Below are 27,537 nucleotides of genomic sequence, written 5' to 3' on the forward strand. Positions count from 1 at the left end.
ATTTATGGTTTTCATAAGTTTAGACTGTGTCGATACAAAAACAAGGCCCTCCTCATATATTAATACCCTTGCACAAGACAAAGGTGTTTGTTGAGGGCACATGTGTGAGCATTGTAGTTATCTTTTTGTCCCTCTTCACCTCTTGTGACACACCCAACACTAGCACGTGCGCATCCGCTCGTTTGGCACAAGACTCACCGTGATGCTTTTGAGAAATCCACTTCATTTATTTTTTGAGCTTATTTTATGACATGCAACTAAAAATCATGTGGATCTAAAACTCAAGTAGGCCACATGAGAGGAAATAGTGGAGAAAGAAATGCCTATCATTAAAACCTTTCTGGTTCCACCTTGATGTTTATATTCCATTCAAACCATTTATAAGGTCATTCCCATATGGATGAGTACTGAAATTGAAAAAATCTTATCATGTAATGAAATTTTTGTGGCCATATAAATATTTTAATAGTAATCCTTTAATCCCCACTGTTTCCTCTCGTGTGGCTCACTTGAGTTTTAGATCCACCTAATTTTTGGTCGCATGCCCTAAATTGGACTCGAAAAACAGATTGATGGGGTAGATTTCTCACAAACATCATGGTGGGCTCCACCTAGCTTCCGAGTCCAGGAACTTCCCATGAAAGGCTTTGGCAGGAAATGAGAAATTTACAACTGTACAACCCATTTACATTTTTAAGCCCACTTCTTTTTACCTCATGAGAATATTCCCCATACGTATGGACAACTTGCCAAGGTTGAAAATGCCCCTGATTTTTCAGAAATGTGATTTCTAAAAGTTGGGGTTTCCTATAGCTATGGATTATAACCGTAGTCATTACCATAGCCCCTGCTTTTTCGATATGTCCTTCGATATGTATCGAAAGTCTTTCGATATGTACTTCGATATGTATTGAAGGTCTTTCGATATGATCGAAAAAGGTCCAAAACTATCCAACGAGTTTGCCTCAAAAATCCTACAATTTTCGATTCATATCAAAGAGTATTCGATTTGTATTGAAGGTATTTTTCTATGTCTATGGATTATAACCGCATCCATAACTGTAGTTCGTGACAGTCTATGCAATTTTATTATTATTATTTTTTTACGTGGAGAACTTTATTCTACCTACAATTTTCTCTAATACATATTTATATAAATATGTATGTATAAGCATATTAAAAAAAAAATTCTCTCTTTTTTTCATTTCTTTCTTTATTCATTTAACAAGCATATCTTCTAAACCAAAATTAGTTCCTTGACATACCCTATATGATTTTGGGGTACGAGAAGCTACTTTAGCCAACCAACTTGGTTATTCTCCAAGATTCCATCAGGTCGATGATCGAAAATCCATTTCATTCACTTCATGGTCAATTTCAATTAGTTTGCAGTCAATTTCATTCATTTCATTTACTTCGTGATCAATTCCATGCATTTCACGGTCAATCCTGATGATTTCCCTTCACTTCATTGTCAATTCCATGCATTTCATGGTCAATTCCCTTCACTTCACGGTCAATTCCATTCATTTCACGGTCAATTCTCTTCATTTCACAATCAATTTCATGCATTTCATAGTCAATTTTGGCGATTCCCCTTCACTTCATGGTCAATTCCATACATTTCACGGTCAATTCCCTTCATTTCACGGTCAATTCCATGCATTTCACAATCAATTCCAACAAATCCCCTTCACTTCACAGTCAATTCCATGCATTTCACGGTCAATTCCCTTTACCTCACGGTCATTTCAATGCATTTCACAGTTAATTCCCTTCATTTCACAGCCAATTCCCTTCATTTCACGATCAATTCTATGCATTTCATGGTCAATTCTAGCTATTCCCCTTCACTTCACGGTCAATTCCATGTATTTCACGGTCAATTTCCTTTACTTCACGATCAATTCAATGCATTTCACACGGTCAATTCCACGCATTTCACGTAATTCCTTACTTCAGTCGAATTCAATGGTATTCACGGCGAATTCATGCATTTCACGGTCAATTCTTTCACTTCATGGTCTTCATTTCATGGTCGATTCCCTTTACTTCAGGTCATTCCATGCATTTCACGGTATTGATATTCCTCGATTCACATAATTCCACTGCATTTCAGCGTCCAATTCCCTGTATTAAACCTTCTCATCCCTTCTAATCCCTCACACCAAACACGTCCCAGGGCGGATTGTCTTGAGATACATGGGATTGGGATCAGATAACCGACTCTGCTTGGCACGCCAGGCCAATCCCGGGATTTGACTTCCAATCCCTTGCAATACCAACCAATCCCTTCCAATCCGACCAGCCAAACGGGCCCTTACTTCACGGTCAATTCAATGCATTTCACACGGTCAATTCCATGCATTTCACGGTCAATTCCCTTTACTTCACGGTCAATTCAATGCATTTCACGGTCAATTCCCTTCACTTCACGGTCATTTTCATGCATTTCACGATCAATTCTGGTGATTCCCCTTCACTTCACAGTCAATTCCATGACCACCCGGTATTGTCTTCACTTCCTATGATATATATATATTTTTAAAATAATTTGGCAGGGTATTAGTTATAAGATGGTTATGTGAGTTTGATATGGGAGAGAATGATTGAAGTTTTGAGAGTTTGATGTATTAACATTCATAGTTTGATGGAAGTTTGATATTAGCATTTTTTTTTTTAAAATAAAATTTATTTTCATTCGAATTGGATGGAGCAGTCCATTTAAAATATGAACATTTATACCGACGATCCCATTGAAATTGCACAATGGTGATCTTTATGCATTATATGTAATAACAGTCTTATTGAAAATGCACAACGGTGGCCCTTGTAAATTACAATGATGATTCCTATGCACAACAACAATCCTTATGCATAGGGGAGAACTTGAGCACAGCAGTGACCATTGCACATTGTAAAGTTGTTGTGAGTTTTTAGCAGATTGCCGGTGTGATTTTTTAACGGGATTGTCGTTGAAATGCACAAGGATCACCAAATAATTGATGCAGGTCCCACAACGAAGAGGAAGGTACATCAGTGATTTGTTGGAGTGTGTGCTAGCCCCATATAACTACCTTCCAAGTGTTGAAACCATTGGTGGTCCCCCTCTCTAAAAAAAGACCTTAAGAAAACAAAAATGAGTTGTTGACGACATTTTGCACCACAAAAGGGCTTTCGAACAACTTTTATGGGGTTTCACGGGTCGTCATGAGTGAAATCCAGACTGCTTATTTTATTTGAGTTTTAATTTTAATGGGTGGACCAATGAATGAGGAAAAATCACATCACCGGTGGATCACAATAAAAAATATATATATTATGAATGAACGCCCAATCTCATATCCATTTGTAGGCTACAAAGGGCTTTTATCATGCTAAAATCAACTCATTTTATAGGCCTAAATTAAATTTGATCAAATGAAATGAGCGGATCATATTTCATATGGAGTACACCCAATAATAATTTAATGGGATCCACTCTACACTTCAGGATGAGACCCTCTTAACTTCTCATGCATTTAAACATTGTAGGAATGCTCTGATTGTTTGAACTATTGACTTTGGGACCACCTCACTCGCTGGCCAACCTCCGATGACCACCCGGTATTGTCTTCACTTCCTATGATATATATATATTTTTAAAATAATTTGGCAGGGTATTAGTTATAAGATGGTTATGTGAGTTTGATATGGGAGAGAATGATTGAAGTTTTGAGAGTTTGATGTATTAACATTCATAGTTTCATGGAAGTTTGATATTAGCATTTTTTTTTAAAAATAAAATTTATTTTCATTCGAATTTGATGGAGCAGTCCATTTAAAATATTAACATTTATACCGACGATCCCATTGAAATTGCACAATGGTGATCTTTATGCATTGTATGTAATAACAGTCTTATTGAAAATGCACAACGGTGGCCCTTGTAAATTACAATGATGATTCCTATGCACAACAACAATCCTAATGCATGGGAGAGATCTTGAGCACAGCAGTGATCCTTATACATTATAAAGTTGTTGTGATTTTTTAGCAGATTGCCGGTGTGATTTTTTAACGGGATTGTCGTTGAAATGCACAAGGATCACCAAATAATTGATGCAGGTCCCACAACGAAGAGGAAGGTACATCAGTGATTTGTTGGAGTGTGTGCTAGCCCCATATAACTACCTTCCAAGTGTTGAAACCATTGGTGGTCCCCCTCTCTAAAAAAAGACCTTAAGAAAACAAAAATGAGTTGTTGACGACATTTTGCACCACAAAAGGGCTTTCGAACAACTTTTATGGGGTTTCACGGGTCGTCATGAGTGAAATCCAGACTGCTTATTTTATTTGAGTTTTAATTTTAATGGGTGGACCAATGAATGAGGAAAAATCACATCACCGGTGGATCACAATAAAAAATATATATATTATGAATGAACGCCCAATCTCATATCCATTTGTAGGCTACAAAGGGCTTTTATCATGCTAAAATCAACTCATTTTATAGGCCTAAATTAAATTTGATCAAATGAAATGAGCGGATCATATTTCATATGGAGTACACCCAATAATAATTTAATGGGATCCACTCTACACTTCAGGATGAGACCCTCTTAACTTCTCATGCATTTAAACATTGTAGGAATGCTAAGCTTGCAATAGGGCAGAAGTTACTTTTTTTTTTTTTTTTAAATTACTATAAATGACAATTTTTTCCTTTACTTTAAAAAAAAAAAAAAACTATACATGACTTTTTTCCCCACTAGTCCTTTAACTTGCGTTAAATTATACATGATTTGTTTATCTTTTGAAATGACCATTTTGCCATGTTTGGTAGATCCAATAGGTGCACATGAGATCTTATCACTCATGTGAGGGGCCACACTTCATCTAGTGGGCCCTAACAGTGAAGTGTGAATTAACCGGGGGTGTGCTAACAAGCGAACCGGAAAAAAAAAAAAAAAGCTATCGAAGCCACCACGTCACAGTACAAGGCCATATGGACAAAAACCTTGCATAGGCGGCATGAAAGTAATTGAAATTAAACTGTCAATTAATGAGCTCTAGTTCAGTTGTCTTGTTAACTAAAATTTAAGATTATTTGATTATCTGATCATCATATTCATGGACATTGACTTGGATAAGAGATATATCATATATAACAACTTAATTAGAAGACAAGAATAAAATAGAATATCGATGAAATAATGTCATGAACGAAGTTCATATAATGATGTTATGAATGGACATCGATGTAATGATGTCATGAATGTGGTAATATATACAAATTTATATAAATATGTATTAGAGAGAAATGCACGTAGAATAAAGTTTTCCATGTAAAAAGAAGAAGAAGAAGAAGAAGAAGAAATAGAAAGTGTAACGGACTCACTTATGGGTACGGTTATAATCCGTAGCCATAGGGACATACCTTCGATTCATATCAAATACTATTCTATATATATTGAAAATTGTAGGATTTTTAAGGCAAGCTTGTTGGACAGTTCTAAACCTTTTTCAATCGTATTAAAAGACCTTTGATACATATTAAAGTACCTATTGAAAAAGCAGGGTGGGCTATAGCTACGGTTATAATTCGTAGCGAGAGGAAACCCCAGATTTCCCAACTGTGTAGGGGCAAGTCGTCCGTACGTATGGGGATTTTTCTGGCGAGGTAAAAAGAAGCGGGCTTTAAAATGTAAATGGGCCATAAATGGGTCGTACAGTTGTAAATTTCTCGCAGGAAATCCGCGTCCAATCAAAGTGGCTATGGTATGGTAGAATGTAGCATATGCATTCCATTCATGTGATGTGAGTTACCATGCGCCTGGAATATCCAAATCTAAAATGCACCGTTCTATCTTTAACCTCCCTATGTAAAATTTGGTAATTCACTATTTTAAATTTGACCATTCATTTTGATTGTAGATAATTGACGGTTACGATTCCATGATCAGTGTGATTTGGGGAACATGATCCATCCAGTGTATCTGACCATTTGGACGGCCTGGATAGCTGTACATGAGTATAAGGTGCAAGGAGTATGAATCACCACCATATGGGACACCGTTTCCTTGAAGTGCACCCCACTTGATGGGTGGTTCAGATCACGCAGGATGTGTGCTTCTCCTATGGCGGTTTACCATAAGTGAAAATTCGACGTGGATTGCCCATGGCAACATGTGTCCCAAGCTCTATGGCGCACATCAGGATGTGCGTAATTTATCCACACCGTCCATTCGTTTTTAGCAGCTCATTTTAAGGCATGAACCCAAAAATGTTTCAGATCTAAAGCTCAAGTGGACCATAAAGAGGATTGAATGCCCACCGTTGAAAACTTTATGGGGCCTACCGTGATGTTTTATTTTCCATCCAACATGTTCATTGTGTTAAGCAGACCTAGATGAAGGGAGAACACAAATATAAGTTTGATATAAAAAAAACTTTTGTGGCTACTAAGAAGTTTTCTACGGTGAGCGTCCAATCTCCACTTTTTTTGTGGTGTGGTCCACTTGAGCTTTGGATCCGCATCATGTTTTTGGCTCATATGCTAACATGAGCTAGAAAAATAGATGGACAGCATGGATAAAACACATACATCATGGTGGGCCAGGTTGTTAACTAATCAAGGAATTGGATTGCCCAGCCATACGATTTTAGAGCTTTGAGTCCATGATAATTATTCATGTGTTTTAGTAGGTCTAATGTCAGTGAATGTATACTTGTATGCAGTGTGAAAGTGCTTGTGTATCAAGCGTGAAACTATGTTGAAAAATCAGAAGAATTTATGGGGAATTTTACCAAAATGATCCTAAGGTTCGATTGTTATTAGTGTTTAGCCTCACTTTTAATTCTCTCTCTTTGTTTTTTTTTTTTGGTATATTTTGAAATATTATAAGAATGAAAAGTATTTATTTTCTTACGTCTGTTCGAGAAATAAAGATAGTCATTTACAAAAGTGTGAAGTGAATTCCATTAAATTATAATTGGATCCACTTCACAGGATTTGTGAGTTACTCATTTTATTTGCCTAGTTCTAGAAACATAAAAACATTGAGTTAAGTTTGATTAAAGATCTCTGTAGCCTATAAAATTCATTAATGGTGGGGCATTCATTATTAATTGTTTCATCTAATGTAGTTTATCTGTGAAGAGTTTTTTCCTCATTTTTGAGTCTATATTTTAAAATCAAAACTCCAACTAAATGGACAGTGTGAATATCACTAATAACAACCCGTCGGCCACACAAAACCTATCTACATGGCCTTTGTGGCGCCAAGACACATTGGGGACTCATTTTCATAAAATGTTTTTTTTTTTTTTTTTTCCTTTTTCGAGAGGAGAATTACCACCTACTCTGATTGTTTGAACTATTGACTGTGGGACCACCTCACTCTCTGGCCAACCTCCGGTGACCACCCAGTATTGTCCTCACTTCCTATGATATATATATATATATATATATATATATATATATATATATATTAAAATAATTTGGCAGGGTATTAGTTATAAGATAGTTATGTGAGTTTGATGTGGGGGAGAATGATTGAAGTTTTGAGAGTTTGATGTATTAACATTCATAGTTTGATGGAAGTTTGATATTAGCATTTTTTTTTTTAAATATAAAATTTATTTTCATTCGAATATGATGGGAGCAGTCCATATAAAATATTAACATTTATACCGACGATCCCATTGAAATTGCACAATGGTGATCTTTATGCATTATATGTAATAACAGTCTTATTGAAAATGCACAACGGTGGCCCTTGTAAATTACAATGATGATTCCTATGCACAACAACAATCCTTATGCATAGGGGAGAACTTGAGCACAGCAGTGACCATTGCACATTGTAAAGTTGTTGTGAGTTTTTAGCAGATTGTCGGTGTGATTTTTTAACGGGATTGCCGTTGAAATGCACAAGGATCACCAAACAATTGATGCAGGTCCCACAATGAAGAAGAAGGTACATCAGTGATTTGTTGGAGTGTGTGCTAGCTCCATATAACTACCTTCCAAGTGTTGAAGCCATTGGTGGTCCCCCACTCTAAAAAAAGACCTTAAGAAAATAAAAATGAGTTGTTGACGACATTTTGCACCACAAAATGGCTTTCGAGCAACTTTTATGGGGTTTCCCAGGTTGTCATGAGTGAAATCCAGACTGCTTATTTTATTTGAGTTTTAATTTTAAGGGGTGGACCAATGAATGAGGAAAAATCACATCACCAGTGGATCACAATAAAAAAAATATATTATGAATGAACGCCCAATCTCATATCCATTTGTAGGCTACAAAGGGCTTTTATCATGCTAAAATCAACTCATTTTATAGGCCTAAATTAAATTTGATCAAATGAAATGAGCAGATCATATTTCATATAGAGTATACCTAATAATAATTTAATGGGACCCACTCTACACTTCAGGATGAGACCCTCTTAACTTATTATGCATTTAAACATTGTACGAATGCTAAGCTTGCAGTAGGGCCTTTTGTCCCGTAAACTTTCCAAAAGCTACCGAGGCTTCAAAATAGAGGAATAGAAAGTTAGCCAAACACTAGCACTAGGCAAACCATGTCACTAATTTAGTAAAACTCTCCTCATCTAAGGCATGGGTGGGAAGCCCACATCCAGGTAGTGCCCTCTAATGTCCACTGTGATCTATGAATTTTATCCATGCTGTTGGTCTATTTTGAAAGACCATTTTTGAGAAGCACATCCAAGGCTTAAGTGAAGCACATCCAAGGCTTAAGTGAAAGACCCTCTAATGTCCATTTTTGAGAAGCACATCCAAGGCTTAAGTGAAGGACAAGGTGGGAATTCAACGCACATTAGTGAAAACTTCTTGAGAGCTATATGAGTTATGTTTAAGTTGATATTTATGTTTTCCTTTTGTCCAGGTCTGTGTGACCTTATAAGTTAGATGAAAAACGAAAGTTACAGCGAGCCCTATGAAAATTTCAATGGTTGAGCATCATTATCACTGCTCCTTCCTTTAGTGTTGTCCATCTAAACATTGAATTTGCCTCATTTTTAGCCTAAGAATATAAAATGATTGGAAAAATAAAAAATAAAAAATAAAAAATGAATGAATGGCTTAGACACGGTGGACCTGGCAGAGCCCCTTCCTGGACCATTAAAAAAAAAAACGTGGATGTAACTATTCGTTGGCATGGCTGGACAGGTTATGTAGATGAGGTCCATCAGGTGCGTCACTTCAAGTTAGGTTTTGGTCCAAGCATTAAATTAGTTCAAAATCAGGTGGGCCTCACGGCAGGAAACTGTCTAGAACCTGTTTAAAACCTTCAAATTCACGTGGGATCATGTGGTCTACCTGAATCTAGGAATAATATAAAATTTTGGAGTATACATTTCAATTGGTGAGAAAAATCATATGAATACAATGGATGACTTATATAAACCACAGTGGGCTCCATACACAACCAACAGTAGGCATCCCATCACAACTCTTCTTTAAGATGTGGCCCACCTAAGTTAGGGAACCTACCCAATTTTTCACTTCCAAGGAGTGCATGAGGCAGCACACCTGATGGATGGCACGCATATCATGCACGTTCTTCCCACGTGATGCTCGGTTAGGCATGGCCCATGGCCATATGTTGATATAGTCATGCATGGGTGGTTTAAAATCGACAATGCTCAGGAGTCCATAAATCAGGTCTACAGCGTAGGATTGGAAGTCCAACCGTTAAAATCATTCAAATTATGTAGGGTCCACCGTCTTGTGTATACGATATCCATTCCACTCATTTGACGCACCATATTAGGATGACTTGTATATTCCTGAAAATCATGAATTCCATGACCCCTATGGCTACACTTTGTAGATTTAAAGTTTTAGGCATGATTTTGCAGCATTTCCAATAATGTGGTCCACTTATAAGTCTTTGATTTGACTGGATTTTAGGATCCATGATGAAAATGTGAGGGCACAGCAGATGGACGGGGTGGATCTTATGCATGTCTGCTTCACATGGCGATCAGTTGACGCAAGACACGCGTCGGCGCCGCCTACAAAAGTCAAGAGTTCCTAGCGGGATTTTCGATGAAGGGGCGTTGCGGAGGGTTTTCTATAACCAAGGGTCATGCTGGAATTAAAATAATCTTTTGGTGGCCATTGAATTCCAGGGGTTTTTTAGGGCCTGCTTGGCCGGGCAGATCCCATGATATTAGGAGGGATGGGATCAATTTTAAGGTAATGGTGGTGGTGTCAGTGGATTGTCTTAAAATCCGTGGGATTGCTTATATCCCGGGACAAGTTCACTGGGTTTGTTTGGCACACCGTTCATATCTCGGGATTTTATCTTCCAAGCCATCCAATTAAGGGATGGGATCAATTTTAAGGTAACGATGGTGATGTCAGTGGATTGTCTTACGATCCATGGGATTGCACATTTCCCGGGACAAGTTCACCGGGTCTGTTTGTATCGTCATGCCTATCTCAGGATATTGCCGATCCCATCCCTCCTAATATACCGTGGGATATGCCTGGCCAAACAGGCCCTTAGCAGATTCAGACGCGGATTGCATACGTATCAGAGAGGTCTTCTGTCGTCCCTCTGTGGGCCCACCATGATGTATTTTTATCTTCACCGTCCATAATTTTGCAAACTCATTTTAGGGCATGATTCTAAAAATGATGCACAGCTAAATCTCAAGTGGACCACACCACAGGAAACAGTGGTGACTGAGCACTCACCATTAAAAACTTCTTGAGGGCTGCAAAAGTTTCAGATCAAGATAATATTCGTGTTTTCCATTCATCCATGTCTGTGTGACCTAATCAACAGGTTGGATGGCATAAAAAAATTGCACTGGGCCCTAGAAATTTTCTAATGGTGGGCGTTCAAACACTACTTTTTCTCCTGTGGTTGGTCTACATGAGATTTGAATCTACATCAATTTGGGTTTTAGGAAATAAAATGAGTTGAAAAAATGGATGGACGGTTTGGATATAACATATACATCAACTTGTGGGCCGCATAGCACCGACCAGGAGCGATGTCGCTACTGGCAGGGTCCGTCCAGTGGATTTGGTGGGGGAGGATAGAGAGCATTTAAAATGTGCTTTGAATTGCCCGAAAAAGGCCGATGACGCGGCCAAAACGGTTCGTGCGTCACTTCTGTCGTGAGCCTCGAGATGCTTTTGAGATGAGCCTCTGCTTCCGCATGAAATATCCACTGTGCCACTACTCCGAAATGGATGCTTGCTAAGCATTATTCCAGGATACGTTTTCAACTGTAGCTGTTGGATCGTTAGATCTGAGGTCGTATTTCAATGATCTGAACCGTTTACGTGATGCAACTCACAGTCAATGAAGAATAACTGAAAAAGAATCTCAATTTGGAAGATTTCTACCTTCAGTCATTTAACTCTTTTCTATTTGAATGAGGATCGCACCTTACCCCTTGCTTTTTGGGTCAGTGATCGAAATTTTTGGATCTTAAAATTTAAAAATTTAAGAATTTTATAGGCAATCATCACCAGTAAATCATCATATGAACTGTGTAGATCACTAAATATGAGCTTAATCCAGAAAATTAGTCCATCATACGAACCATATAGGTCAAGGACCTTATGATAAAACACTTATTTCAGAAGTAGCTAATCTCATTTCTGCTTATTAAAAATATCAGCAACTCCTCTTTTTCATCTCTCCTTATATCTCTCCTCCGCGACGTACTGCAATGATGGAACTCTGACCAACACAAACCGGTTATTGGATACGGCTCCTTGGGAATGTCCAAAAGAAACTCTTGATTTAACTCATTAATTATATAAATGTTATTTTTGACCGTTCATATTCAAAGCAAAATAGTTAAATTATTTAAAGGTTGAAATAATCTAATAGAAGCTTTTATTTATTGTATTTCCATTATAGAAAGTGAAACTTGTTATATGAACGGTTTGGATCATGGGAAGATGGGCCATATTCGAAGATTAAAAGTCCTACGTATGTGTATTTCAATTTGTAGTATGTATGCACTATAGTATGCATGTACTAGAGGAGAAACTCCCAATGTAAATCAGAGGCCGAGTCCTAGGGAAAATTGATATCTCCCGAAGTGGGAACCAGGAAGCGTGTGATACGTAATCCCTCATCATTTCACAATTTCCAGTCTTTCAATTGAGTGAGGATTGGGTACTACCCTAATTAGAACTATCCAAAATGGCCTTTCCTCGAGTGCTTTGTCAGGTAACTATGATTCATTTTAGGGAATGGGCTTTTAAAAAAAAAAAAAAAAGTAAATTGAAGGCTTGTGTGGACCACACCCCAGGATGCAAGAGTGACAATGACCCCTATCATAAAAATATTTCTAAGGTCAAGAGTGATATTTATTTGCCATGTAACCTATTCATAAAGTCACATGGACTTAGATGAAATTAAACCTTCCACAGCTTAAGAAAAGGTTTTTAAAGTCCCCATTATTTTTTGTAGTGTGATGAACTTTAGCATGCTTCATTTTTAGGTGCCGCTTTGATAAAACATATATCATGGTCACCATGAGGGGATCGTCGGTCTCTAGCTGGGTCCTGTGTAGCATCTAATATCCGCTCTTTTCAACCTGGACAAGTGGGCCCATGAACTGCTTATCCTGACCAATGATCTATTGTGTCCCTCCTTGGATGGACCTTTATGACAGAAAAGGAAAACATAATAAACCAGCCAAAGTTCAATAGGAAGGGATTCTAATATATCTACAATTGACCTCAGAAGATCAGTGGTGTGGATGATCTCTTCAGATCAATAGTCGGGATTACTAAATGCTCCGATTATTAGAATTTGAAGTGTGAATATACTTGCGGAGCAAATCTATTAGGTGAGTGTACTCTCAGTCTGTATGACCCGGACCCGGTCTCGACCCGCGTGCATGGCCACAGCCCCAACCCAGCACGATTCGGCTCGAGACGCATGTGGTTAATGGTATGGCTTCGGGCTAATAGTATAGCCCCTCCAGCCCAAATTGATGTGCCTCGTTAGAGGGGGTTCAAGCTCTATACAAGTCGTCTCTTTTATATTTAATATTTTCTTTGGTCATACCCAATGTTTAATAAGATAGTCAATAAAAGACAAAATGATAATAATAATAATAATTAAAAGAAAGGAACAAGAGAAAATGAACTTTCTAAGGGTTTGTTTGGCCGGGCTCGATATGGAATTAGATGGGATTAGGAAGGTTATCCTGCACCATCTCATCCCATCCTCCGTTTGGAATGGCGGGATGTACCTCCCTCGTAAACACCGCTCGTAGCTAACATGGGCTCTGTCAATCCCAGGGTGTGAATTTTCACCTTTATGTGGGGCCCACCAAGATATCAATAAGATATCCACTCCGTCCATCATTTTCACCGGCCTACATTTAGCCATGAACTTGTTTTAAGGCAAATATAAAACAGTGAGTGGGGCACACCACAAGAAGCAGTGTAGATGCAAATCCATCCATTTGGGACAGTCTAAACAGGGGTCTAAACAGGCTGTTGTAAATCCCATGGGGATTATCCCAAACCCATGGGATCAAGGGACAAATACTGACACCACCATCATTACCTTAAAATCCATTCCATCCGAACTAATCCCATGGAATTGGTCCGGCCACACACGCCGGAAGACATTTCATTTGAAAATACCACAACTCTTTTCGGGCTGGCCCCGCCGCATAGGACACAACCATTGAAACGTTTCGAGGGTACACTGTGACATGTACATGCCATCCAAACCGTTCATGAGGTCATTCCCACTTAAGATAAGCTGAAAGCTCCTTATCAAAAACTTCTTTAGCCCCGTGACTATTTAGACGGTGAGTGTTCAGTTCCCACTACTTCCCATCATGTGGCCAATTTCAATATTGGATTTACCTTATATTTTTATATCATATTCTAAAATGAAGAGTTAAAACGGATGTACCGGATGGATTTTTTAAAAAACGTGTCAGTGGGCCCAATCTACCGTCCTTCTCCTTCCTACTCTCCGGGTAGCAGAGTAACAGACGCGTGGTGCGTAGGACGCGGATTGCGTCCTACCCCCGCTCTGACGCTAATCCGTCCGGGCAGGGCTCTGTGGGGTCCACTGTGATGCAAAGATTCTATCCACGACGTCCACCTATATTCACAGATAATTTTAGGTTATGTCTCCGGAAAAAAGATAGAACCAAGGCTTGAGTAGACCACAAAGTAGGGATTGAACGTCCACCATTAAAAACTTTTTGGGAGCTGGAGATGTTTCGGATAAAGATGACATTTGTGTTTTCACTTTATCCAGTTCTACATGACCTTATGAATAGGTTGGATGGTAAAAAAAATCATCATGGTGGTCCTTAGAAAGGTTTCAACGGTGGGTGTCATAATCAGTGCTGCTTCCTTTGGTGTGGTCCACTAGAGCTGTGGGCCTGCCTTATGTTTATCATGATACCTTAAAATGATCTGAAAAAAACGATGAACGGCATCGATAAACCACTTAATCACGGTGGACCCCACAGAGCCCTGCCCGCGACGGATTACCGTCCGGGCGGGGGTAGGTCGCAATCCGCTTGTGGATGCGTATCGTACTTTTCTCGGGAGAACACTCTTCCTAGAAGCGGATATATATATATATCCTCTCGTACACACGCAGAACGGAAAAGAAGAGAGAGAGGTAACTCTGTTCTTGGCTGGATTTTTGGAGAAGGTCGACGAAAATGGAGGAGGTAGATCATCTTGCTCATGAAAGGAACAAGGCACAGTTCGATGTGGAATCCATGAAGATCGTGTGGGCGGGTTCTCGCCATGCCTATGAAGTCTCTGATCGGATTGCTCGCCTCGTCGCTAGCGATCCTGTGAGCTTCTCTTTCTCTCTCGTTCCTTTTCTTCCTTAGAAATTGATTTCCTTGATTCCTTACTACCATTCGGCATCTGGGTGTTGATTCAATTCGTGGTTTTGTTTGTGCTTCTTCTTTTTGATTACTTCTTGTTGATTTACATTTCCTTGTTTTTATGTTTCTCTTCAAGTTTGAATTTCACTAGGGAATCTCATGGGCGGTGGATTGAGTCAGGTTTTCTAGGGTTTGATGCTATTTTGGCTGTTTGAGGAGAATTCGGTTGTCTTTGAATCGTTAATGTTTGAAATTATATCAGCTGAGTTGAATTAGAAAGAGGGAAAAGAGTCTCCAAGGTTGGATCTTTCACATGTGAGCGTGCAATATGGCGTGCCTTTGGCACTCTTCTTTAAAAGGCAGCAAGCCGTCCACGGTATACTGTTGCAATTCTTCTGACGATCGGAGCCATCTGATTTTGCCTGTTGAGTGTGGGATGTGTATCATTTTCTTACTGACTACCCATTTGATAGCCACCAATTAGACCACCAAGAGTGTCCGATCTGTGTGATTTTCAGGTTATGTTTCATCCATGATGGGACTGATTATTTGGATGGTCTTGATTGACATTCACTTATGCCATGTTGTGGTGGATGGGTTGCCACTGTTTCAAAAACAGTAGCTCACATGCTCCATTCTCTGCCCTTCACATTTAGATTTGAACCATGAGTTCTGTATGATAAGTGACTTGAGTAGCTGATAGTTCTGACCACGATGACGTCTTCTTCTTTTGATTCTAGGGCTTTCGTAAGGATGACAGAGCAATGATGAGTCGGAAGGAGTTGTTTAAAAACACCCTAAGAAAAGCATCCTATGCATGGAAGCGGATCATTGAACTTCGTCTCTCGGGTATGTCTTGATTGTTGAGAACGATAATGTAAACATACGATCACAAACATTGTTTGGTAGTCACTGTGCAGTGTTGCGAGCTCAGGGTTGGTTTTAGTCATACCTTGAACTATGGTGTGATCCTTTTTCCATTATACGCAATCTAACTATTAAAATCTCTTTAACAGAAGAAGAGGCTAGGAGGTTAAGATTTTACTTGGACGAGCCTGCTTATACAGATCTACACTGGGTGAGTACTTTTTGCATGTTTTCTTAGTCGTATTGAACTGTTTTGAATGTAACTAAACCGTTAAACCCCAGTTTTATGCTCTTGTTTTTGGTTAGTGGGGTGAAGTATTAGGTTCTTTTTCTCATATACCAAAGCAGTTACTAGCTCCCTAACTGGGCATTTTTTTTTCTTGGATTTGAGATGTTTGATAACCTTTATCTTACAACACAATATATCATGCCAGAAATTCAGTTTGAGTAAATCTACATGCATATATACAATAATACATCTATTAATACATATGTAGAATCTGTAATACCCGCTATACCTGCAGTTGATTTCCTTTCCATCATTCTTCTTGTAGGGCATGTTTATACCTGCCATCAAAGGACAAGGCACTGAGGAGCAGCAGCAGAAGTGGTTATCTTTGGCGCAAAAGATGCAGATAATTGGCTGCTATGCACAAACTGAACTTGGGCATGGTTCAAATGTCCAAGGGCTTGAAACAACAGCTACATTTGATCCGAAATCTGATGAATTTATCATTCACAGCCCGACTCTAACTTCAAGCAAAGTGAGTAATGGAGTTTATAGGTCTGGAATCTGTAATAACGAAGGATACTTGTTGTCATGAATACTCTTTCAAATAGTTCGTTTTTTGGTTATTTTCTTTGATGCTTTGGAACTAATTTCTGATGAATGTAACTGCTCACTTGGTAGTAGTTCGGGTATGTTTTGACGGCTATTTACCATCTGTTGATAATCTCTACTTGGTTTTCTGTGAACAATCAACCTATATCAGTTTCACATCTAGTTGTATCTTTTTATTGGCATCGAGATGACATTTTTCTCCACGAGATTTTATGACACTCATTTTTATTTATTAATTAATTTAATTTAATTTAATTTAATTTAATTTAATTTTTTATTTTTTATTTTTTTTTTATTTTTGTATTTCTATGAATAGTGGTGGCCTGGTGGCCTGGGTAAAGCTTCAACACATGCAGTTGTCTATGCTCGTCTTATCACGGATGGCCGAGAGCATGGGGTTCATGGTAATGTTCTGGCTCCTTTTTTAAAGCCTTGTGTGGTATGTCTTCCACTTCTGAAATGAGTATGTGAAATTGTTTTGCTTACAGGTTTCATAGTCCAGTTACGAAGTTTAGACGATCACTCACCTCTTCCTGGTATTACCGTTGGTGATATCGGGATGAAATTTGGAAATGGAGCATACAACACTATGGATAATGGTGTCCTTCGGTTTGATCATGTGCGCATACCGAGGAGTCAAATGTTAATGCGGTTTGTTCAATCATCACTTCTCTCATGCTAACACTTGCATCCTTGCAGATTTTATTTTTTATTTTTCCTTTTTCTTTTCCATGTTGGATCCTAGAAAGGAACTTTGTGATGGATCCCCTGTCTGTTTCTGTTTCTTTGATGTAGCTTTGAGTTAAATTTTTTTTTTTAAGTACCCCAAAACTTTAATTCATACAGCATCAGATGAATTACTTTTATAAATCAGGTAGTCTGCTTGAGCGTGAACTTCGTATTCCTCTAAAGTTCTCTATTCTTTTTCTTTACTTTTTTTATTGCTTTAATTGCGCAAGTCAAGAATAAATAGGTCCAATCTTTAGGGGAAATTATCTCCTAAACTTGTCCTACAAATGCTGCAGGGTATCTCAGGTCACAAGAGAAGGGAAGTATACGCAATCTGATGTTCCAAGGCAGCTGGTTTATGGGACCATGGTGTATGTACGCCAAACCATTGTGCAAGATGCTTCATGTGCTTTGTCTAGAGCAGTTTGTATTGCTGTTAGATATAGTGCTGTTCGAAGACAATTTGGTTCACAGGATGGTGGTCCAGAGACCCAGGTATTATAGGATTTTTTTTTTCCCCCCCAGATTAGTAAATATTTGAATTGCTACTTTAAAAAAAAGAAAGAAAAGAAAAGAAAAAAAAAAAAGAAAAGAGAAAGGAAAAGAATTGCACTGGTTTGCAGACAAATTAGTAAATTTTTTTTTTTTCATTAGTAGTGATTGTTGCATGCAGCATTGTACTTGAGATCAAAGTGTGAAGTATCTTTGGATTTCTAACCTGAAAAGCATATTGCAACAATGGATTTCATTCCCAATATTTGGACTTGATGACATGTGATGTTTGATTGAGTTTCTGCCTTTGCAAATACTCTGTAGTCTCTACACAACATTTTCTCTTACAATTTGAGTGCCACTTGATATACTCAAGGGTTCTACCCCGTTTCCCACTGTTACCGATTTCTCATGTAGTCTCTAATGCATTCTTAAGATAATCCCTACGGTCTTCAAATGATTCTTTTATATGTATCATTTTCATTCTCATTTTCATTCTCTTATTTGCTTCAAAGAATAAGTATTTGATTTACCATTCAAAGAAAGAAAAAGGAAAAAAAAAAAAAGGGATAAATATTTGATATTATTGTCTTCACACTGTTTACACCTTCTATGATTACGGTATTGATCATGTTCCTTTTGGTTCTAGGTGATTGATTACAAAACTCAGCAAAGCAGGCTCTTCCCATTGCTGGCTTCGGCCTATGCTTTCAGGTTTGTTGGTGAGTGGTTGAAATGGCTGTACACGGATGTGACACAAAGATTGCAAGCAAATGATTTCTCAACATTGCCTGAGGCTCATGCATGCACTGCTGGTTTGAAGTCTTTGACAACCACTGCGACTGCTGTATGTAACTGAGTGCCCTTGCAGTATGCAATTAGTCTAAAAGTTTGGTTGGTTTAAATCACTATTTGTTTACTGCTACTGTTTTCTACTTTAGTTTGATAATTTTTGTTACCTCAGTATTCTGTCCAACCCTAGAAGTGCTAGGGCCTTAGTCCACTGTCCATTTGGTTGTTTTTGTGTTGGTATTTTCTTTCCTGACTTGTTGGATATGACTTTGAATTTGGTTTCTCATTATGGATACATACATTGGTTGTTCCTGAGTGGCAGACAGATTTTTATTAAGAAAAGATTATGGCTGTTCAAAAAAAAAGAAAAAAAAAAAAGAAAAAAAGAAAGAAAAGAGAGGCCTGCAGGCTGAATAAAAGCTTGAAACAAAACAAGCCCATCAAATAAGATGGCAAAGCCACTTGAGGAGGGAATAATTACACACCCGCCCTTTCTGCCCAAGAAAAGCAAGGTGTTTGATACGGAGAATAATGTCAGGGACTGATGCACAAATTCCATTGAATGTGTGATTGTTACGTTCGTTGCAAATGCCCAACAAAATACAGCTCCCATATTAGCTTGCGAATCTTGCAAGGGTGACGAATCCTCCTTGCTGCTAATAAATGTTGGGTGGAATGAGGCATGGTCCTGGCCATGTTAAACTGAAGAAGCACCCATCCCCAGATCATATGCGTAAAGTGGCAGTGCATGAGGAGATGGTTGACTGATTCCCCATGCTAAAAGCGCAAACAAAAACCATTAATGATGATCATATAACAGCGCTGTAATTGGTCCACCATAGGAATGTGATCGCGCCTCAAACAGGTTCCTTCTAAACGCTGGACACCAAACTATATGATTCCCCACCCTTTGGTAGCACCCCACCACTTTGGCGTCGTTGGATTTTGCCAAAAGAAATAGGCGGAGGAAAACACTCCTCAATGCTGCATTTCCACACCGTCGTGCCAAAAGCTTGTAGAGCTGCCATTACCAACCTCCACCGTTACTTGCATAACTTTTTCCTCCATTGACGAAATACCTTTCTAACATACCGGGGCTCTATATTAACTAGACGTTGGTGTGCTTCTGTCATCATCCTGACTTCTACTTTGTCCACCAAAACCCTCCAAAAAGCATTCTATTCTGTAGCAAACCGCCAATCCACTTACATAAAAATGCCACATTTGTCACCTTCAATGGCATTAGGGTCGCACTGCCTTCGGTTGTAGGTCTACACATCTCCTTCCATCCCAACAAATGGAGCTTGTGCTTTGCTTTGGCGTCCTGCCATAGATGCATATTTACTTCTAGGGATCTATCAATTTTAAACTCCTTTCAAAGTCTAAAGTTTAAAGTTAACAACTGGTCTAATATTGTAGCGTATGATATATTTTACTGAATGGAGATATATTCTTAACAAGTAATAAATATCATGACCTATGATAGCCAGATACTGATAGGTACACCGATATAGGAATGTGGATACGACTCTCCATTTCTCAAAGTCAAGGATATGGATATGAGTAGCCCATTCTTAACATGCCATTCATATTCATCGTTTTTACCAGAAACATTTGATCCATTTTGTTAATTTTTAGTTTGTGAAACGAGGTAATGTCTTTTTTTCTTTCTTTTTTGCTTGCTTCTGGAGCATGCTTAATTCAGTGAATTATCAATACTTATGGAGTTTCTACAATATGATAGCAATACAACAAGATTGTTGGGATTCAAAAACAACAAGCCTAATATAATAGGATTCAATTAAAAATCTATAGTAGGCTTGGGTGTGAGCGGTACCAGCATTGGTAGCATGTCATGCGTGATAAGAGGAGTCAACGTGGGCTAGTCCTGATTTGAACCAATGATTTTTGCAGTTGTCATCTTATGCTATTAGTGAGAAGTCTTATGAAGAAGACATTAGTTATTGTTGCTAATGAAAGGTCATACCCCACGTACGACTGTGGGGACAATGACAGTTTTTAACTTCACCTTGAATGGAATCAATTTCTTGAGTTAGCCGTTATACCCAAAGTCGTGGCTCTGGCTTCATGGCTATTTTTTTGCTTTAAAAGAAAAAAACTTTATCATCATGAATATCTCACCACCATTTATTTATAGACCTAGTGGGTGTTCCTGCACAATCAGTACACAGTTTTATATCGAGTTACTACACGTGTTTTCTTTTCCAACACTGTACTTAATTTGGGTACTAAGTTTTGCTTAGGCGGCCAAATTTCCATTTATTTGCAATTTCAACTTCAATTGCTTCTTCGTTCTTAATAGCATTAAGAGTGTGACTTGTGAGTGCTAGCTTCAGGTGTAATTCTTCAGTTATTTTTAGCTCCGATGATTTCTCTGCCACTTTATTCTATGTTATTAACTTCAATTTTTACTATATCTACTTATGTAAATTCTGTATTTTCATGAACCATCTGTTTTGTTTGCAGGATGGGATTGAAGAATGTCGAAAACTGTGTGGTGGCCATGGTTATCTGTGTAGCAGTGGGCTTCCTGAGTTATTTGCTGTATATGTCCCTGCCTGTACATATGAAGGAGATAACACCGTTCTTCTTTTGCAGGTTAGTGAATTATGTCTTGTGCAGATTAGTGAATTATGTGTTGATGAGATACTAAAATTTGTCTTGTTGCTTACCTTGGGTTTTGGTTGCGCCAAATATTATGAGATTTCATGATTAATCAATCTAATTTGGTGCAAAGTATCTGAAAATTTCACAATTTTGTTGCATGCATGAATTATGGAATTGTGGGCATTTCTTGACTTAAAAGAGTGTTAGTTCTCTTCAATCTGTTTCTTCGTGGATGCCCATTCAAAGCTTTTGCATGTGTCTTTGGATACTCGTATGTTTACCTCTAGGTACTCTAACAGTTTTTTTGGCAACATGAGTTGTTCTGATTCTAATTCTGTGAATTTTCTTCACTTGAATGTCATAAAAATATGGTTTTGGTTTGCCCGGGAGTCCAATTGGTTACCCAAGTTTCCATACTTGGGAATCTTTGATTTTGTTTTACAAATGGGTTGCATTTCTCCACTGCTTTGTTACAATCAGCAAGAATTCTGCTACTTTATTCATTTATTTGACCATAAAGTATATTTTCCCTAGAAAAATGAACTGTTTTCATTTCTCTTTTATATGTTTCTACCATTTCATTTCTCTATTATTGCCATGCCAGAAGTGGCAATTTTTTGAGTCTAGAATGGAATGAAAGATCAGTTTTCAGTAAATTGTTTCCTAAATTCTCTTCTTATAGGAAGATCTGGAATTATGAATAGGCATGCAACATTTTCCTTTAGAAGGGCACATGTTTTGTAAGAGGCATGTCTTGCTGCCAAATAATTTGTTTCTTAAAGCTTACCAATGTAAAAGTTAGCCTTAAAGTGACTCTACTATTATAGCTGTGAACATAATGATTTGAAGGAGAAATTCTATGCATGCTTTCTCACATGAGGTTGAGGGTTATGTTTGCGGCAGATTTGTGTGCATGACAGGGCTATTCATCAGGCGGGTCTCACCATCAACATGCCTCACCCCAGAGTTTGATCCACTCATTGGTTGGGCCATTTACACATGTTGCATATGGACCATTGGTCATGTTTTTCCTATATGTCCACTTTTCTCATACATGTGACCTGCCTGATGAGTGGACCTACTTTTTGGGCTTGGGCATATTAATGGTGGGGTGCATTTGATGAATGGCCGGGATCTTGGACAAACATTCCATGCGCCTTGTAGGCATGTCTTGGCACCAAGGTATTCCATAACCGTAATGGTGGTGGTAATGGCCAACACCATTACCTTTACGATACAGGGTGTAACGGCTATTACGGGAGCCGTTACGGCCTCCTTTTTTAAAAATAAAAAATAAAAAAATCCGAAAAACTTGTATTGGCCCCATAACAGTCCATTACAGGGCGCCGTTATGGTCTTTACAATTGGTGTAACGGGCCATTACAGGTGCCTTGACAGTCTTTATGAGTCATTTTTCCGTAACCACCGTTGTGGCCTTTATGACCCCATAACTTGTAACGGTTGCCACTGTTACCTTTACGTAACGGCCTTTACAGCATACCATGCTGGGCACACTTTGATTTGGATGACTGCTTGACTATCCAGATCATTGCTCAATTTGAAATGCCACTCTGCTGAAATTTTGTTTATGGGCAAGAAACAAAGGTTGCTCATGAAGCAATATCTTAATTGCTTATCATGAAATTAAAGAGGGTTTTGCAATGAGTGTCCTGATGCCAAATGGGGAGATGTTTCAGCCTTCAGGCCCATGATTCTATTTTGCTGTTATTCTTTAATCGACCCTTTGCGAAGGGCAGCTTTATTCCTTTAATTTTAATAATTAAATGTTTGGTGGCAACCACATAATCAAGGGTAGCCTTTTAACTGTTGTTTTTCATATGTGTCGGTTTATATGTTGGATAGGGAAAACAAATGACCAATTAAAAGTGTAGAATTTTTTATTTTTTATTTTTACATGTGTGGATGGCATTTTTCTCTGGTCGATATTGTTGTATTTGAACTGATGATACAAAGCAAATGTTCTATGTGCTTCAAATCTAAGCAATCAATCTGTTCATTGTCCCTGTGCTGTGTATTTTTATTTGGGAATTTAGCTGGGTTTTATCTACTTGTAAAATTCCTTTACTCAATCATGAAGTTGCAGTCTATGATTGTGTTTTTTTATTTTGAAAATATGAATTTTTGGTCTTACATTTCTACCAAATCACCTCTTTCATGGAATAGAAAGCTCTGGTTTGATGCCATCGAACTAAATATTATCATTTGTAGGTTGCAAGGTTTCTCATGAAGACTGTTTCTCAGCTGGGATCTGGAAAAGAGCCTGTTGGGACCACATCATATATGCGTCGAGTGCAACACTTAATGCAATGTACTTGTGACGCCCGTAGAGGTATGCCTATATTGAAATTGCTCCCTTTTAAAGAAGAAATATCATTAGAATTTTATGTCGGATTGAGTATTTTGGCATCCAAATATTATCTTCCTGAAAAAAACTCCTAAATTATTTTTGAATTTCTGTTGCTTGTAATGTCCTTCTACTCTTACATCATACCTTTGATTCACACCCTACTTGCACATTTTTTCCCTCTGTAAGTACATCATGTTAATATTCATATGTTCAGCTGAATGATGTTTTCTTCTTCTTCTTCTTATTATTTTTTTAATGCAGCTGAGGATTGGTTGAAACCTGCCATCATATTGGAGGCGTTTGAGGCAAGGTCTGTTAGGCTAGCTATTGCTTGTGCTCAAAATATAGGCGAGTCACCGAATCCGGAAGAAGGTACTTGCTTTTATGTTCTCCAAATGCAGATAGCACCTTTTTTTCACTATTTCTTCCAACAAGCAAACATGTATCTTTCTTCTTGTATCATTTGGTTGAGATGCATGGAGACTTATGTAATGTTGATATTTACTCTTCCATACCCGTTTTTTTGCTGTCCTTTTAAAGCTGTTAAAATTCAGAAAAACTGTGTATCATTGAGTCATCGCATGAAGTATCCTAATGTGTTGACAAAGAAGCCTTGAAATGGCTCTTTTTGCCATTCTGACAGATTTTCTTCCCCATATTTTATTCCACCATTTATCAATATAGAATCATCACTTTTCAAAAATAAAATAAAATAATAAATAAATAAATTATTGCACCATTTGCCTATTGTTCCCTTGCATTGTAGGCATCTGCCCAACAGTTCAAGTTAGGTTAGATGTCCACGGTTTTATGTAGTTTAATTCATTACTAACTCTCCATTACCTCTTCTTTTTGAGCTTCACGGATCTTGTGTTCTGTTGTTTTCAATACTGTGATTAATATGGTGGGCTGTTTTCAGTCTCTACTTACACCTTACTTTTGTGTTCAGGGTTTTCCGAAATATCTGCTGATTTATCGGAGGCAGCAATAGCTCACTGCCAATTAATCGTCGTTTCCAAGTAAGTTGCCCATATCCATATTGTCACACATTCCTTCTCTTCATACATGGTGCTGGAGGACCACACTATTGTGTCCATCACCTTCTTTTGTTTAACTTATCAGCCACTTGCTTTCTCATGTGGCAAACCTGTTATCAGGTTTGCCATTACTTTGACAGGCCATGTACCCAAAAATCATGTCAATCTGACTACTTTAAACAATCTATAGGAGGACTTTTAGGGAAAGAAAATAGATCGTTACAGAAAAATTCTGCAATCCGACTATCTTAGGGTGAGGATTGTCTAATCCATGTGAATTTTGGACGATTGCCTCTCCAAATTAAGGTGTGCATGACGGTAGTTTGCCACATGTATGGAAAACAAGTTACTGATAAGTTAAGCCAAAAAAGTGGAAAATTTCTATGTTTCCACTGTGCTGGCGTGATCTCTTGAACTGCATACATGAGAAAAAATCACTAACAGTCTGATCTCTGACGAGCCCCTCAGTATCTCGATGACTGAAACCTGATTTGGTATCGGGCAGGATTCATTGTCTTCTGTTGTGGTCCTGGAGCTTTCTATACAATATTCCAGTTTTCCTGTGAAAGTTTGAATTAGCTGCTGTCATGAAATCCACATTAGCAACCCTTCAAGGTTTTTTTTAAATTTTAAATTTTTTTTTTAAAATTTTTAAATTTTTTTATTTTTAAATCTTGTGAAAGAAATAGAGCAAGCCACCAGAAGCGATGCGGGTCAGCTCTTGCATTGATCGACTCTTTTTCCCTTCAATGACTGTTTGATTTAGCAGTTGTGGGACCCACTTTTAACTTGGTCCATCACATATGCATCATTCACCCCCACGTGGGTTTGAGAGAACTTGCCCCTGAGTTCATTGCTGAATTCCACCACAAATTTGCATCTAGATAACCCGCAAAAGTGTGCCTGCCACTGTTACACCACTGTCAAACAGAGTAACACCTGAGGAACATTATCAATCTTTTTCAATGTCCAATAACACTACTGAGCTGCTCTTTGAATTAGTCATCGAATGGCATATTCTGTTTCAGGTTCATTGAGAAGGTGCAACAAGACATCCTTGGAAAGGGTGTCAAAGAACAGCTACACGCCCTCTGCAACATCTATGCACTCTCTTTGCTTCACAAGCATTTGGGTGAATTCCTCTCAACTGGATGCATCACCCCAAAGCAAGCCACACTTGCCAATGAGCAGCTGAGATCTCTATACACCCAGGTCTGTATAAAATGTTTCTCTCTCTATCCGGGAGGAATTATCGGACCCTGATTCATCACGGCATGAATAGTGTACTGATATGTGTGCAACATACAGACAAGGGCTCTTCCAGAATGCTGTTCCTCATCCTGAATGTTGATCTAATGGGCCCCATTGTGGATGGGGAAATGCCCAAAACTCTCCCAGATAGGAAGATCTCCATCATGGTCAACAAAATGATGGTTGAGAGAAACATCCAACAATGTTTGGGAAGAAATGCCTCTTCTAATCTGGAAGAATTTGGCGCCATAAGCCCCCTCTTAGAGCCCAGCGATCTGAATCCCTGAATCATGGGCAGAATGGGCACATAGGAATAATATTCATGTCCTGATGCATTACGACTAAGGTATTCCAAAGCCGTTATGTAACGGCTCATTACGTAAATGGTAACGATGGTAACCGTTATGTGTTACAGGACCGTAATGGTTATAATGGCCATTACCGCAAAAATAGCCGGTAACAGTCCGTTAAGGAGCCAAAACAAAATTTTCTTTTTCAAAAAGAACAAATAAAAAAGAAAAAAGAGAGGCTGTAACAGCTATTACAGGGGCCATGCCTAGCTCTATGGAAGGCCTTTTCAGGGCCTGTCATGCCGGTATGCCAGTGAGCAGCGTTAGGAAGAAGTGGAGACTGGTTATGCTTGCTGCCTTGTAGACCATTTGGGTGGAGCAGAATAACTACTGTTTCAGGAATATCAGTAGCCCCCCATGGCAGCAGTCTCTAAGGTGTTCTCCCTGTCGAGGGACTGGACTGGGATCCTCATTAGGATGTTTTTCCTGTGATTTTATTTTGTTTTTCTTTTGTATTCTTTGCCTTTCAAAAAAAAAAAAAACCCGTTAATGCCTGTATTGTAATGGTAATGGTGGTGGCCATACCATTGTGGAATACCTTGATGGCACCTCTAGCCATTCCTCCCCATCATGAAGCCCTTCTTTCAACTAGCTACTTTATGGTGTGTTGGCAGGTCCGCCCGAATGCTGTGGCCCTTGTTGATGCATTCAACTACACTGACCATTACCTAGGTTCGACTCTCGGCTGTTATGATGGAAATGTATACCCGAAGCTCTATGAACAGGCATGGAAGGATCCCCTCAACGATTCAGATGTGGCTGATGGTTATCAGGAATATATCCGTCCTCTGCTGAAGCAACAACTGAAGATATCGAGGCTCTAATTGCAGTTCCAATTCAGCAGTCAAACCCCCACCATTTGTTATGCATTTATAAATATAATTGCCTTCCTTTTATCAGTAGTTTATGATTTAGTGTTGGTAGCTAATAATGTTAGAGCTGCGCTAACAAGATTGGGTAGATTCAGTAAAGATCTTGTTTTATAGATGTAAAACAGTATATTTCAACTTGGAAGATTTTATCGTTATTGTTGGCTGTCTGCTCTAAATTTGGCAAATAATTATGCAAAAATATTGCTATTTTTAGTTATCTAAGAAATGTTCAGGTATGATTGGCTACCTATAGTAGCATGTCTTCACTTATCGTAAGTTTTGCTCGATTTGTGCTTTCTCCTGCAGGACCGTAAATTTTGTGGGGCCAAAGGTTTTAACTGGTTGATTTTTTATCTGACTACCTTCTGGCTTTTCTACTGTTGATTATGGCCACCTATTTGGGTCCTTAGGAAAGGTGTAGAAGGGCTGTGGTCCATCTACA

The 27,537-nt window shown here is 38.5% G+C and overlaps 1 protein-coding gene across 1 annotated transcript; it reads left to right on the plus strand.

The window, feature by feature from the left end:
• The first annotated feature begins 14,607 nt into the window (after positions 1 to 14,607).
• On the plus strand, positions 14,608 to 27,283 carry LOC131248230 (peroxisomal acyl-coenzyme A oxidase 1-like). Its single transcript, XM_058248399.1, has 14 exons — positions 14,608 to 14,832; positions 15,609 to 15,717; positions 15,885 to 15,946; positions 16,290 to 16,499; positions 16,893 to 16,980; positions 17,065 to 17,227; positions 17,602 to 17,800; positions 18,447 to 18,644; positions 21,077 to 21,208; positions 23,447 to 23,567; positions 23,847 to 23,957; positions 24,535 to 24,604; positions 25,651 to 25,834; positions 26,838 to 27,283. Exons 1-14 carry the CDS (start codon positions 14,695 to 14,697, stop codon positions 27,045 to 27,047), a joined length of 1,995 nt encoding a protein of 664 aa, XP_058104382.1. The 5' UTR covers positions 14,608 to 14,694; the 3' UTR covers positions 27,048 to 27,283.
• Positions 27,284 to 27,537: the final 254 nt, after the last annotated feature.

Source organism: Magnolia sinica, chromosome 6 (assembly GCF_029962835.1).
Source record: "Magnolia sinica isolate HGM2019 chromosome 6, MsV1, whole genome shotgun sequence".
NCBI classification, from domain to species: domain Eukaryota; kingdom Viridiplantae; phylum Streptophyta; class Magnoliopsida; order Magnoliales; family Magnoliaceae; genus Magnolia; species Magnolia sinica.